Source organism: Rhipicephalus microplus, chromosome 2 (assembly GCF_043290135.1).
Source record: "Rhipicephalus microplus isolate Deutch F79 chromosome 2, USDA_Rmic, whole genome shotgun sequence".
NCBI lineage: Eukaryota > Metazoa > Arthropoda > Arachnida > Ixodida > Ixodidae > Rhipicephalus > Rhipicephalus microplus.
Window position 1 is genome coordinate 162,054,567 of NC_134701.1, and position 14,662 is coordinate 162,069,228.

Consider the following 14,662-nt stretch of genomic DNA (forward strand, 5'->3'; position numbering starts at 1 on the left):
CACTGGCCCCCAATCCTACCAACAAGGGGAAAAAGAAAATATGACGAAAAAAAAAAACCAAATGTCCACGTGTAAGTTTTCCCACCACCTTTTCTTAATCTTCGTTACCACTTTGCCCACTGTTACCTTTTTTTTCTTTTGCTTTTCACCGCATTAACCATACGATAGGAGTTGAGAACCAGTGATGTAGAGATTAAGACAAAAGATATGGGCGACCAAGAACCACGCTCACAAGCCAGATGCAAGAGCAAGAATACATTGACAAGCGGCAAGGGGAGAAGAAGAGATTAAAAGTTTGAGAAAGGGGGCGGGAGAAACCATCGTGCCAAGCTGTGGACAACTTTGGTGTTGGCGAATGAACCTAAAAAAAACCGGTGGTAAGGAGAAGCTCTAGCAGCAGTAGCAGTACGCACCGATCCCCGGCACCTTGGCCCAGCATCATCGGACGCACCAAAGCACCTCCATTCTCCTGTTTTTTAACTTTGGCAGGAAACCCCACCTCCCTGGAGAGTTATCAATTGTCGGTTAACAGCTGTGCGGCACAAAAATGAGAAGAGAAAGGCTATTTGAAAGGGGTATTTGCGGGGGTTTACAGAAAAAAAGGGGGGGAGAGGAAAGAGATGCCTGTGGTCCTTGCCTCGGCGGAGGGAACACACATCACGCGAGGTGCACGCTCACATGTATAGCACACACGCACAGCAGAACCACAGAGAAGGGGCCACGCCGTCGTTGCTCACGTCGAAGCCTTGGCGCACGGGGAGTGTCACGGTGGCATATTTCCAGTCGTCATCATCATCAAAGGGGTTTTTGTGGCAACCGGGGGTCTTGCGAGTGGGAAAGGGGAAAATAACACCGCCGAAGGCCTTGCACCACACGCCACTTCACCTGTGAGAGGCGACGCAATAGGCATGTTTTCAACACCGTACTGCTGCAGCTATAGATAGCTTGCACGTGACGTCATCGATGCAACTTTGTAACATACTAGCATTTTATGACAAAGGAAGCACAATCGCATTGCGCTTAGTCTGCTTCAATATAACTACAATATGTCCGCACTGTGATTGGCCTCTGTGAGCAAATAAAAAATGTTGGAAGTGATGCAACGATAACGTTAACACGTCATCACAAGCCTCACATCCTACCATGCAGTTCACCAACAGGGGGCTTCCGGGACGAGAGTGCAAGCCATCTATTACTCGTAACTCTGGGAAGCAAGTCTGAGATTCAAGAAGAAAAAAAATCCACAAAAGCAACGCGAGGTCTGCTGTGACCGAAAGGAGGCCGTAACAACACAATCTACTCTGCACTTGTTGGTATTTGCTGCTGTTGCTTGCCTGAAAAGTGCTGTGACCGAAAGGAGGCCGTAACAACACAATCTACTCTGCACTTATTGGGATTTGCTGCTGTTGCTTGCCTGAAAAGAAACTTCAAGATATGATCAACTAATACCTATTTAATATTTAAATCACGCATTACCTAAGTATGTAATCACAGAGAAAAGTGGTTGGTTACGCATAGACATAAGTAGCAACAAACAAGAAAGTTATTGTTGATTACAATGCATAATTTACTGTGATAGCTTGAACTGACCAGCTGTAATATGTATCGTAAACATTGCTCTTTGTCCTTGGTGAAATGGTTTTGCCGTCAAGAATAATTCAGGTATGTCCCAATATGCTTTAGACTGCCATTAAAAATGGTTGGCAAACTGTTTTAACCAGCTAGTAGCAATTCTTTTTTCTTTTTAACCCATAGAACTAGCTATATTTGGCACTTTAAACCATACGTAAATGCAGACCAAGTCAAGCAAACACTGATCATACAAGGTTTTAGGCCTCATACTCACTAAGGTTTGGGGCATTTGTGTCAGCTTTTTTCGATCAGAGGTAGAGTCACCTACCATGTCATACAGTAATACTGTGAAAATCGGATTATAGGTCTGACCGGAATATTAATTGAACCCCCACACTTTGATTTTCTGAAAAATAAATGGTTGAAAATCCCAAAGTATCAAGGCGCACCCTTGCCTTGGTAAATACATGACACAACCAGCTGCACCGTGGTGACATCTCTTTTCATTTTACACAAATATTATGTAAATATACGCCAGAAGGCCACAAAGTGCTGTCACTCAGACTCGTCCACACTTGAGTCCGACAATACCCGTTTTCCACTAGTAACGTCCCAGAGTGCATGGTCCCCCGGTCCATTCAATGCGTTACTGATGCAGCATTTACGGAAAGACAGAAGTACGCTGCCTCAGCGCAAAGCCCTTCCGCTTCATAAATTGGCGCACCTGTGATGGCGATCCCTTGAATTGACCCCTCGCGAGCCCAGAGCTGCCCGCTATCTCGAGAGCTTTCATGCGGATGCATTCTGCTGTTACAGGTAACGACCTTGCATGGAGCTCCCAGATGAACTCGGCGAGTAGCGTTTCCAGTTCAGGGCGCACTGCAGTCCATCACCGAAACTGTTTTTTTTTTGGTTGCTGCAGGATGTGATGTGCTGATTCTGGCTCCTCCAGTATCGGACGCTTTTCACTGATGCACTGAATTCTCGTTGTGCCACCAGATTGCCGTGCACTTCGACATACTCCGACAAATTTTTTCTTAAAGCCTATCGTAAACTCCAGTCGACTACCACTCATTTTTGAAGGAAATAGAAAAAAGCAGACTGAACCAGGTAACCGAGGCAAAATGGCGTTGCTAGAAGATTGCCTAGCCTTGCCCAATGGTGTCGCTGCTGATGCTCACAATGGCAATGGGGGCTTTTCACTCCAGCTTCCCACTGTTGTGAGACTTCTACTTTTTTTTTGTCGCCAATGATCCATATATAAGATGAGAGTAGACTTTTTACTGCGTTTTTTTTTTATCCGACCTATATTCCAGTTTTTACGGTATTACCTGCTGGGGTTTTACGCGCCAAAACCACAATACCAGAGTGTCACAATACTGTTCCCCCACCGCCGCTCCGTGCAGAGTGCCAACATTTATCGGCCACTCCTTCACGAGCTTTTTGCAACCATGCTGTGTGCTAGCGAGAAACGAGCACCGACATGGCACACATGACGCCACCCCGAAAGAAGCTATGGGGGAGTAGGAGCATCGAGGCACCCTCCACGATACAATAATGAGGCACACCATTGTGGAATGCTACGGCAATTTCAGAGCTCTTGTTTACAATGTGCACCTAAACATGTGCATGGGCATCCCGTACTTTAACTCAGTCAAAATGAGACTGATTGCTTGATTGATCTGTGGGGTTTAACGACCCAAAACCACCATATAATTATGAGAAACGCCGTAGTGGAGGGCTCCTGAAATTTCGACCACCTGGGGTTCTAACATGCACCCAAATGTAAGCACACGGGCCTACAACATTTCCGCCTCTATCGGAAGAAATTGGACATGTTGGTAATGCATAACCAGTGTTGCTAATTTAGCCATTTGGTTACCTTAACCTTAATTCAGTACCTTAATCACTAGAACACCGCGGCAGGGAGTCAAAATGAGACTTTCACGGTGGCGTCAAACCCGCATCCTTTGGATCAGCAGCTGAGCACTGTAACCATTGGGCCACTGTGGCTCATTTCGCACAGCAAAACCTTGGTAAATGGTAATGGACGTTTGACCACGGCATAAGCCTCCAATACGAGGCACAATCGGATATATATTTGTCAAGAAGGCATTTGGCCACAGCAAAGCTTGCGAGAACGAGAGGAAGAGAGAAGCGAGTTGGCAACAGGTGAGCTTATAAGAAGTTAATATGCCTTATTTGCTGGCTGTGGGGTTGGGGGGGGAGGGGATGGAGTATACGGGTATGCACTACAAAACAATGTTAGTCTTCCAAACAATATTTTTTTTTTTTTTGTCTCGAGTTGAGGGTGTATTGAAACAGCAATAGACATAGCTGCTACAATTTATTGCTATAAGTCTTTCTGTATGGTCACTAAATGGTGCTGCACACAATGCATGCAAAGCTGGTCATGTAGTAGGCATATTTTGCCTGAAAAAACTTGCGAAACAACTAAAATGGCTATGTTGTCATCGTACAGCGCCAAAAGGCATGGCCGCATCCCCTGGTGTACTACGTGAACCACCCAAATCAATAGCATGCAGCAAAACGGAACATGAGTTGCAAACAACAACCTCTGATCACGTCCTTCGTTGGTTTTGTACTTTACTAACGTGAAATAAGGAACACATAAATTAGAATCATAATATTGATTTCTCTCTCTGTAAATGCTGAAAATGATGACACCCCTCAAGCAAGAAAAAAATAGGACATCATTATTTCATGGTCCATTTTCCAGTCCCTCTAGGTTCAGTAGAATTTGATTCTACTTCAGCTAAAAAACAGTATAATGGGTGTGCCTAGCCGTTGTGACGGTCAACTTGCCTTGCCTAGCCGTTGTGACGGTCAACTTTGACATCTAAACTTCAACCCTGAGTTGCCTTTGTAGCGGAATGAGTGTTTTAAATGTGACGCCACCTCGAATGCACACAGGAAGAGTTGTGAAGTGCACTTAACTGATTTTTAAATGCGAAGCAGCTCTTTGACTAGCCTGTGTAACGCTGTCCCTCCATCTGCACTGCGCTCCCCTGGCCTCAGCTGTTGGGGCGGTGCCAAGTAGGTCACCCCTTCCCTCGCAGTGTGCGCACGTTGACATCACTCTCTCCCTAGTCTGTCACCGCACGCCGAGTGTTACACATGCAAAATTGTCCCCTCCCCCTCTCTCACCTCGCAAGGCCATCTGCTAGTAAAAAAACCGACTGCTCGCACTGCACAATCATTTACTGGTCCCCTCGTATATGTAGGCACTGGATCGCGCATTCGGAATTCAGTCAAGGGCACCTTTACTTAGCTTTCGCTTGATGAGCGCTAGTGTCAACGTCGCCACCAGTGTAGACGTTAGCGCCCACTGCTTCGCATCTACACTATAACACATGGTTCCCTTTAACAGAAGATGGTCCAATATATATATTTTTTTATTTCTTTACATTTCAAACCTACAATAACTTACATTGGGTACAAAGGAAACTGCAACAAGGCTTTGTTCTCATCAAGCGACCTCCAAAGCGTTTTCAAGTCTTCTACTCAGATGACATCTCATTTCAATAACAAAGTCGCTCGTACCATTTTGATTACTTTGATGCAGTCTTCGCTAAGAATCTTTTTTCTTTAGCCGTTCTGCCAAAACTGGTATGAGGTTTACGATGGCTGCTGTGTGCTTCATGGGCACTTTTCAACACTAAATACAGCTAGCACTGACACTAGGTGCCTGTCTGTCTAGATTCACACCGAGTGCTGCAATGTCTATTGTCTGCCTTGTGGACAGATAATCTGTTTTATCTGACATCATTGGACACGTACAAAACTGAGAAAGATAAATACGTGGGAAAATTTTACTCACCACGCCTGCTGGTGGTGGTACCTTGACTGCATGTGGTGGTTGCTTGTTGGCATGGGCATCTGCTGCAAGGCCAATACAGACCACATAGAACATGTGCAAACGCAAAGTATGACCGACACGCTATGAAGAGGAGTGCTGGTTTACCTTGTTGTCCTTCATTGCTTCTGCAGCTTTTAAATGATCAAGATTGGGCAGCAATCCTGGCTCTCCTGCAAAGTAAAACAGTTCGTTAACACATACCATACAATGCTTGATCGGTGCTGTCACAAACTACCTAGAACTTCGATGATGAATCGAGCGAGCAGCACACAAATTCTTTTCTTAAAACACTAGCAGATACACCCCTCCCATACAGCCCACGCTCAGCAGTTGCACTACTTGTTTTCAAAGAGGGCGCCCTACTTGGTCTTGTTCGGCCAAATGCTCTTGAGTTGAAAATCATAATAAGTGCAACATTTCATGCCCCACCTCGTAAAGTACCTGCCAAGAGACTTTTAAAGGAAAACTCAAAATGTTTCCGAATTCAATTAAACAAGGACAGACGTTATTTTCGATGATGCCAAGATTTTTTCTGTGGCTTTGGCTACTGAAGCTTCAGAATACGCGAAAGAAAAGTGTATCTTACTCCGCGCCCCCGAGTGTGCTTAAAGTGTGGGCGTGGAAACGTCATCTTCGGTTTCTGTCACGGAGCCGTTTTTCACTCTGACGTAAGGTTCAGCTGCTGGCTAGGCATGTTTAGCTGAGCCTTGCTAGCACTCAGCTACATTTAGATGTAGTATCTCAAGACAGTGCAGATATGGTAGTGTTGGGACTGCATAGATTTCAAACTCTTAAAAATCATGTTTAGACGAGCCGCGGTGAGCTTGGCTGCAAAACAACGGTGAAACCAAGTGAACACACCTACATCTAGAAATGCATTCTATGTTTTGAGCACTATGTGAACAAGCAGCTCTCATATCTTCCAGCATGACAAACTCATGATGGCTCCATTACCGGAACTAATTGAGAAGGCCGCGCTTCAGCAGTGCTGCTGTTGCAGATGATGCGGCATACTGTCACGGTGTTCTCTCGTCGGCGTCTCAAGAAGTCCAGCGGCCCCAGCTTCTGTTTCTTCACAAAAAATTTCTATTTACGTACACTCATCAGAAAAATCTCGGCGCTTTTCGAATTCAACAGGGATCAAAGTGGCCTTATTTAAGCACTTTAGCTTCCGATTAAAGCGCAGTTCGCAGTTGTTACCCCCAAGATAAGCCCTCTAGTCAAAATGTTCACACCTGCGACGTTCCCCATTCCTCTCAAAAGTCCTCTCAAAAGCGGTTAAATAATGTTAAGCACCATACAAGAGCCTAGCATTACACACGTACTCAGCAGTAAGCACTGCAAGTGTGAAAGTTCAGATTCTGTGAGCGGTTGATGCACCAGCTAGTGAAGAACATGCAAATCCGACACAACAAAAGTTGACAGCAATAGAAAATATAAATTCTTATAATATGAATAAGGAGTGCTCCTTATTAGTCAGACTGTTTCAGATCAATTAGTGTTCTATGTGATAAATGCTGATGCACTTAAGCGTGTTTTGACAGCCAAGCATGCAAGGCCCAGTAAAAAAAAACAAAAAAAAAACAGTTACTTTAAATATATTTACCTTAATTTGAAAAACAAGAGCACAATTAAAGGCAGCTTACCGCTGCCCCTTTAACGCACTCCCCCCCTAACTACAATCAAGAAAACATTCCAAACGCAACTGTATTGAGTTCACAAGTTTGAAAAACTACCCCTTATATCTGAACGCAGATTTTAATGCGTCAGAGTGCATAAAATTTATGACTGCAGCCAATGCTTTTATACAAGTTCAAGTAAGACATTTTAGCTGACAGAAGCAGACTACAACTTACTATTTAACAACCAGCCCTTTCATCAATCTAGCTGGGACCCAACTGCCTAATGAATCCTCATTAAATACAACTCCTAATTAAATCTGGCAGAGAAAATGATCTAACCTTTTTTAGTGCACACGGTATAAACTCGGAAAAACTGTAACAAATAAAACAAAAAGAAGAACAGAACACTCTTCGAAAATGCAAGACATCACATCTTCAAGCAAGAAAACAAGAACAGCTAAAGCCACAACCCATTTGCAAGCACCAAGCACACTAGCCTCAGCCAGGCAAAAAAAAAAAAAAAAGACCGAGTACAGAATCAACAAAAGGTGTGGCCAGACCTGGTCCACCCGCTGGAACCGAGGGAAACTCTCGTTGTTCGTCCTCCTCCTGACGCTTTTCATAATGGAGGAAATCGTCAAATATGGACGTAGAGTGCCGGAAGCCATGCAGGATTTTGAGCACCTGTCGGCCCTTGTCCGGCGGCACCTCCTGGGTGTCCCGCGAGTTGGTCACAGGCTTGTTCTCGTTATTCTCAAGCCGAATGTGCCGAAGCTGAGAGTTGGGCACGTCCTTGACATACACCCAGCGCACACGAAACTGCCCCTTCCACTTGTCCTGCGCCCATACCGATGAAGAGGCTGTGTAGTCCACAGGCGACACCATCTCAGCCATGCCACAGAAATGGCCTGACCCATTGACGCTGAAGAAGAGCAGCACAGGGCCTTGTGCATCGCGGTAGGCAGCATCAAGCCGCTTGTTTCCATGCTCCGTCGAGCACCAGATGGAGTACTTGATGGATCGGTGGATGTCGTCCTCCGAGTAGCTCTTGATGATGAAGAAGCGCGCCCCTTTTGGCTCCAGATCAAAGTCCTTGGGGTTGTAGTTGTTCTCGAGTCGCAGTTTTTCCAGCACGGGATGCACATAGGAGCTCTCTGGAGGCGGGGGCGCCTGGCTCGCCCATGGTGCGGCACTGCCTCGCGGCTTTGCACCATTTTTTCCCTCCCAAGTGCCAATGTCCATCGGATGCTTGCTGGGCACGGTTGGAGCCAGAAGGGGGCTCTTGCTTTTCACTGCTTTAGGTTTGGCCGGTTGGCTCGCAACCGACGCCCAAGACAGCTTCTTGTCACTACCACCCAGCTTCTTGGGGTCCTTGCCGTATGGCTCCTTAGACCCAAAGTCCTTGTCTGCACCCAAGGCCAGGGACCTCAAACCTTGCTCGAGATGTTTCAGCCCTCTGTCCGACACGCCTGCCTGATCGTAGTCACCACGATAGTACTCCTCCGGGTAACCCTTGCTCGCTGCCGCCGCTGCAGCGGGCTGCCCGGAATTCGCCGCTGTGCCCCACGTCGAGTAGTCACCACCACTGCCGGGGAAGAAGCCGAAGCCCTGACCGTATCCCGCAAAGCTGTTCTGACTGAACATTCCAGCCCCCCCATCAACGTAATGCTGCGGTGGTTGTTCACCACCTGCCCCCATCTGACCGCCGTAGGAGCCAAAGAAGCCCACAGGGTCACCGCCATTGCTCCAAGCTCCATCACCAAGGCCCTGGTTCAAGTAAGGAAAGGACATGGACGCATAATAGCTGGGGATGTACGGCTCGCCCAGGTTCGATGTGGACAGGTGGGGCTGGTAGGTCGTCTGCTGCTGCTGCGCAGCTGGCTGGGGCTGCTGGTTCTGGTTGCGCCATGAGTCAAACTCTTCATCCTTGACCATATCCTTCGGGCCGTTGCTCACTGCTGTGATAAACAAACGGTACAAGGTTTTCTTAAGATTATCACGTGGCAAAGATTACAACAATATGCAACACATATTTCATGATACTGCATGATTGTGGTTCGGGTGCACACCAAGAGGCCTCATCTCCGTACAGCCTCCCTGGCCTGCTACAAGCCTACGCATATTTCTCAATTGCTCTATGGGCCGACACATATTTTCAATATGCTGCAGTGCAATAAACAAACAAAGATGAGTGCTTAACTTCCATCGTTTATTTGGAATTCATGCATGCATGTATGCTGTCCAAAGCAGTACATCAACACAAGCGTAATAATGAGAGCTTTATATCAGAAAGCATTAAGAAGACAATTCTCCATAAAGCTGGCTAAATACTGTTTAAAAAGTTGTAATTTTCGCATGTACACTGAGAATGATGTACCGCACCGGTCAACATACACATAAGTGCAAACTCCAAATAAATGAAGAAAGTGCTTGTCTTTCTCGTCTTGTTTTGTCCTTGTCAGTTTAATGAGCTGCAGTTTTGTAAAAATATGTACCAACACACCCAGTTGCCACACATCCTACATAGCCGACCAACTCAGTGAAATAAATGCACTACAAATGCAATGAAGTGCCAGACTTTTTGTTGAGTGCGGCCAAACAGAATGCCAAACTTTTGCTGGTAAATTACGCTTCAAATTTTTCAAGAAAGCCAGCCATAAGAAGAAAAAAATGCTAATACAAATAGTACACATTTCTTAAACTTCCAAAAACTGCTACTAGGAGTTCTCTATATTGATGGAATCTACTTGAATAGAGGTCCGGGGATAGAATCCTGGCCACGGCAGCTGCATTTACGATGGAGGTGAAAATGCTGTAGGCTCCTGTGCGTTCAGATTGGGGTGCATGTTAAAGAACCCCCAGGTAGTCGAAATTTCCGGAGCACTCCACTAAGGTGTCTCTCAATCGTATGGTGGTTTTGGGACATTAAACATCACATATCAATCAATCAATAGATCAATCAACTTGAACTAATGTTAAAAAGTTTCAGTCTAAATACAGGAAGCAAATACGGTACCTTAGGAAACTCTGGGCATAGATCAATGAAAGTCGTCAAGTACTACTACTGAAGTCAGCGTTATTTCATCCTTACAAGCAGGTGCACACAAGACTGCACCAACGGGTGTGCACTTCAGCCCGACATGTGCTACATGGCCAGCGACCCCGCCTTCGCAGAACACTGCAGGGTGCACGAGCCTTTCCTTTGAGCTTCTTGCAACTTACCCCCGTATTCAGAAACGCTCCTTGACTTGAACTTGAGACCGCCTTCAATGTAGTGCGTTTGAAATGAGTCTGTGCATTTCGTGCTATTTTAGAACCGTTTAAAGACAGCGCATTCGAAACGCATTTGAGCTGCGTTGAAGTTGGTGGCAAGTCAAGTTCAAGTCCAGCAGCGTTTCTGAATACAGGCGTTAGGCTGTAAACCACCATAGATAATGCATGAGCTACTGGCGCTGTAGCCCTTAGTTAAACAGCACCAAGACTTGGTCTTCATTTACTCTGCCTATTTAATTTCCTCCTATCGCATTAATAGAAAGTGTATTCCAAGTGACTGTTTCACCGGCTGAAGCTGGCATGACACAGAACGTCAGCATTTAAGGACGTTAATTCTCTATACTACTAACAGTCAGTGCATGGTGGTCACGCCACTCTTTATTCCACAGGAGCTGTGTTATGCTGTAAAGCTTCGAATGTATCCAACTGAAGCCACAGCACATGCAAGAGGCAGCAGCACTAGAGCCCATGATTGTTGCTGACTGGTTGCTTCCAGCAGTTAAAACTTATAACATGAATAATTATATTAATTAACTGGATATTTCGCAGTAATAACTTATTTTGTTATCTAATAGAAGCTATTTAGGAAACAGCAATGGGCCAGCCATCAGCGAGAAAAGCTGTAAGATGAAAGAGCGAGTTATAGTTGGGCATCAGAACGTAGCACACCTGTGGCGTAAATGAGCACGCCACGGCTGCACAAAAAAAGGAAGTGGCCACGGCCCGCACAACTCGCTACGTCACTATGCCTTTCGCCTCCTCTTTATCGCCAGATAACGTGTTCTGCCAACCCACCAGGGATGCCTTCGTTATCTTTACTTCATGAGAGAGCCACTCTTCCGAAGCCGCGCCACAGGTGCACGGGGCTCGGTGCAGCGTTATCGTTGGCGCCAAAAGGAACAAAAACGCGGCACACCTCGGCTTTGGGGCAACGTCCGCGGTCTCCGTTGCCAGGCTGCTGTCAGAACGCTGCGGCCGATCGACACACCTTGGCGCCGGGCATCGCACGTCGACGCCATCGCTCCTACGTTAGCTCAAGAGAACGGATGCGGGCGTGCCTTGCGCGGGCGGGTCTTTTCTCTCGCGCGCGCTGCTGCGACGTCGACAAGTATTTGCGCGACGACTACCTACGCGATTCACTCTCGGCGACAGAAAAAAAAAAAGGCCAGGCTATCAACGTCTTCCGAGACGCATTGGCGGAGACTGGGTCGTAGCTTCGCCGCCAACAGCTGGTGGCCGATGCGGCGCTATGTTTCGCGACTGCATGCGTCATTCGCGTCAGTCGACCCGACCGCGGTCCACGCGCCGAAGCGTGCCAACAGCGGTCGCCGCCCTCTGCTCGAGGCGCCGCAACTGTTGGGGGCACACAAACGCGAAAAAGGTCGCGGGGATGAACTGCAGCGAACAAAATCGCACAAGAAAAGAGATACGCGTTTTTAGGCTTAGAATGTGCACCACAACATCGCCGCCTTTCCACGCACGGCACACGTGAAAGTCGGAGGCAGTCGCGGAAATTGTCGACGTCGCAGAAGCGCCGTGGGGTGTCGTACGTGCCCGCAAGCGGCTCACACGAGTTTTGTTTGCCAGAAGCACTTCTGTCGCTGCGTGGGCTGCGCGAAGTGCCCACCACACACCCCGGGGCAACGGCAGCACGGATTCTCACCTGGATTTCCTTGGCTTTTCATGCGTTGCATCTCCAGGAATCGGCAAAACGTGAACGAAACCACGGAAAGAAAAAAAAATAGGTGGTTCAACTGTCAGCACAACTGCTGTCCCAAAGTCTTCGCGTCCCGAGCCCCCACAGAGCACTTCAGAAAAAACACGAACGTAGGGAGGCCATCTTGGATGTCGTTTGAACACAGCGAGACATCACACAAACCACTGTCGGCCGTCTTGATCCCTTCCGATGACTGGCTAGCGGTGTGGTTGGCTTCTATTTGGCGTATCTTATCTTTCCGGTGATTTTTTCCCGCACTGATCTGCGTATGCAGTCCGCGGAGAAGCTACAATTGTCTTAAAACCACCACATATGAAACTCGGGAACAATGGCGGCTCCTCATGTGCCCGACTCCCGCCTGAGATAGTCACGTGAATACGAACGTCATAGCGTGATGTTCTCGGCGATGAAGCCTTCACCCGTAATGCTACATTTCTGCTTTCTAGACTGTTCGATTTTGCAAGCTCACCAAACACGACATACTGCAAAAGGCTGTACGCCCGAAGGCACTGGCCGCGCCGGTTCTAGCGTGATTATGACGAAAGTTCTCATGCGAAGCGTTTTTTTTTATTTTTGAAAGTGCGCAGCACCGTTCAGCCTGACGTGCGCATATGTTTTATTTTATTAAAAGCAAAATGAGCAAATATATTTTGTTTAGTACATATTGGTTACTTCCTCCAATTCGTCTTGTTTTGCGACAAATGAAGGATGCTTTCTTTCGAATTGACGTAAAACGTACGGTTCTGGGTAGGTCTTCGCACCTTCCAGGACTTTCCAGAACCTTCGTTCACGAGACGCAACGTCTCGGCAAGAATGACTCTGGTTTCGGCAGCATGAAGGTTTATGTGAATACACTTTGCTTTTGCGCGCTCAGTGCCACGCGGTCACACGATTTGCAGCGTAAAAGCTAATTTTCTGGTAAATCCATTATAAGTGAATTGTACTCACAATTCAAGCCAATCGCACAATTTATTGTCAGAAAAAAAAGGATGCTGTGAAATTATTAGATAGATAAAATTACTTTTTGGTATAGTTATGAATATACCTTGAACGTATTATAATTGCTTGCGTATGTATCCGCTTCGTGCACCAGTATGGTGGCGCCACCGCTTGCCTTAACCCATGGAGGAAGGAAAGGTGCCTTAACCTAAATACACTCTAACCCAACGTTTCTAGATGTTGCTATAACTTAAAGTTCCTTGATCAAGGAGCTTTGGCTTAACCTAAGAATAAATACACGCTCCACCCCCAGTATTAAGCCCGCCTGTCATTCATCTGCGCAACAAAGCAACAACTGGCAATTTCCGTTCTAACAATAAGCACGTTTTCGATGGTAATGCAAATGTTACGCATATTGCAAATTGAAAGTTTGTCGTTACATTTAAAAACGTTATGTTTTGCAGTGAAGTCGTAATTTATGATGAAATTTGGAAAGTAAAAATTTTTGACCAAAAACTAGAGAAATGAACACAAGCCTGCACGGACAAGCAATATGTCTGAAATCCGTGAAGTCTGTCTGACGTCACGTAAATAACGGACTGTAATAATTTGGGTAAGACGTGTATGCAAATTCTGGCATGGGTGGGACGGTAACCACTGTGGGCAGAGCTTGCATATCCTCTTGCAACCCCCCATGCAATCTGAGTAAAATATGCGCTGCCATTGTGAAAAATTAAACGAGCGCTATCTCAAGCGTTTCACACCAATAACAATTGACTCTATTCCTCGCTTCCACCACCTAGAGCCTTGGTGGGCGATTTTAAGGCAATGACGCCAAAATATGAAAAAAATACAGTTGGAAACTTGTGACATCATGCGTGGTAAGCGCGAAATTTAAAAATGAAAGTTTGGTCTATCTTTCTTAATTACGGCGATGTTAATGAAATTAGTTTTCTCAGACCACAATTTATCAATTTAAACAATTTTATTGGTTCACTTTTGTGTACCTGCAATCTCGAATGATCACTTTCGGGGATATTCCGAGAGAATCAATGGTGCCGTAGTGGCCAAGAAATGGTGTCATCATAGTCATGTGGGTGGAGGGGGGGGGGGGGGGCTTTCTCTAATAATCTAAAAGGGTTTGTCTCATACTTTTATTCAGTACGTCATATACAGGAAAGGTAAGCATGCTATTACTATGGCATTGCATGGATTAAAAAAAAACATCCGTGCAAGGTTTGCCTTCCAAGAACTGTTAGCTTCCCACAAAGCTGGAAACCAAAGGCAAACTGTTGAGATAAGCAAATAATCCCTTCAGTTGAATTTTCGTATCCATTACAAAGTTTATGAAAAGGTTGTACCATTGCGCCTTCTTTCTGACCACGTGTTTTTCACAAAAGAAAAAAAAATGCCGCCATGATGGGCTGCGCGCGGCAGTACAAAGGTCATGGTTAATGTACCACTGTAGGCTAAAGGCACAGCCTTGGTAGTGTATTTCTGAGGGGACACCAATTTGCGCAGCCCAGAAAGGACAGTGGTGGCTCCCAGGGAACCGTTTTTGTTAAGTTCTCGCATGATGGATCTACAGAATAAACTGACTCTGACAGCCTAACGTGCAAGTTCCAATCTCGCTAACGAAGGCGCACGCCAGATACTTTT

At 46.2% G+C, this 14,662-nt stretch overlaps 1 protein-coding gene across 3 annotated transcripts; it reads right to left on the minus strand.

The window, feature by feature from the left end:
* Positions 1 to 511: 511 nt before the first annotated feature.
* On the minus strand, positions 512 to 12,222 carry Ythdf (YTH domain-containing family protein). Of its 3 annotated transcripts, none has more exons than XM_075887003.1 (5): positions 12,011 to 12,222; positions 7,635 to 9,032; positions 5,558 to 5,622; positions 5,414 to 5,472; positions 512 to 885 (listed from the first exon to the last, which is right to left on the minus strand). In XM_075887003.1, the coding sequence occupies exons 1-5, from the start codon at positions 12,039 to 12,041 to the stop codon at positions 882 to 884; spliced, it is 1,557 nt and encodes a 518-aa protein (XP_075743118.1). In that variant the 5' UTR covers positions 12,042 to 12,222; the 3' UTR covers positions 512 to 881. The 3 variants fall into 3 exon arrangements, with proteins under 3 accessions (XP_075743118.1, XP_075743117.1, XP_037277736.2); XM_075887002.1 differs by having other exon boundaries at positions 5,414 to 5,475; XM_037421839.2 differs by having other exon boundaries at positions 5,414 to 5,475; positions 7,635 to 9,029; positions 12,011 to 12,189.
* Positions 12,223 to 14,662: the final 2,440 nt, after the last annotated feature.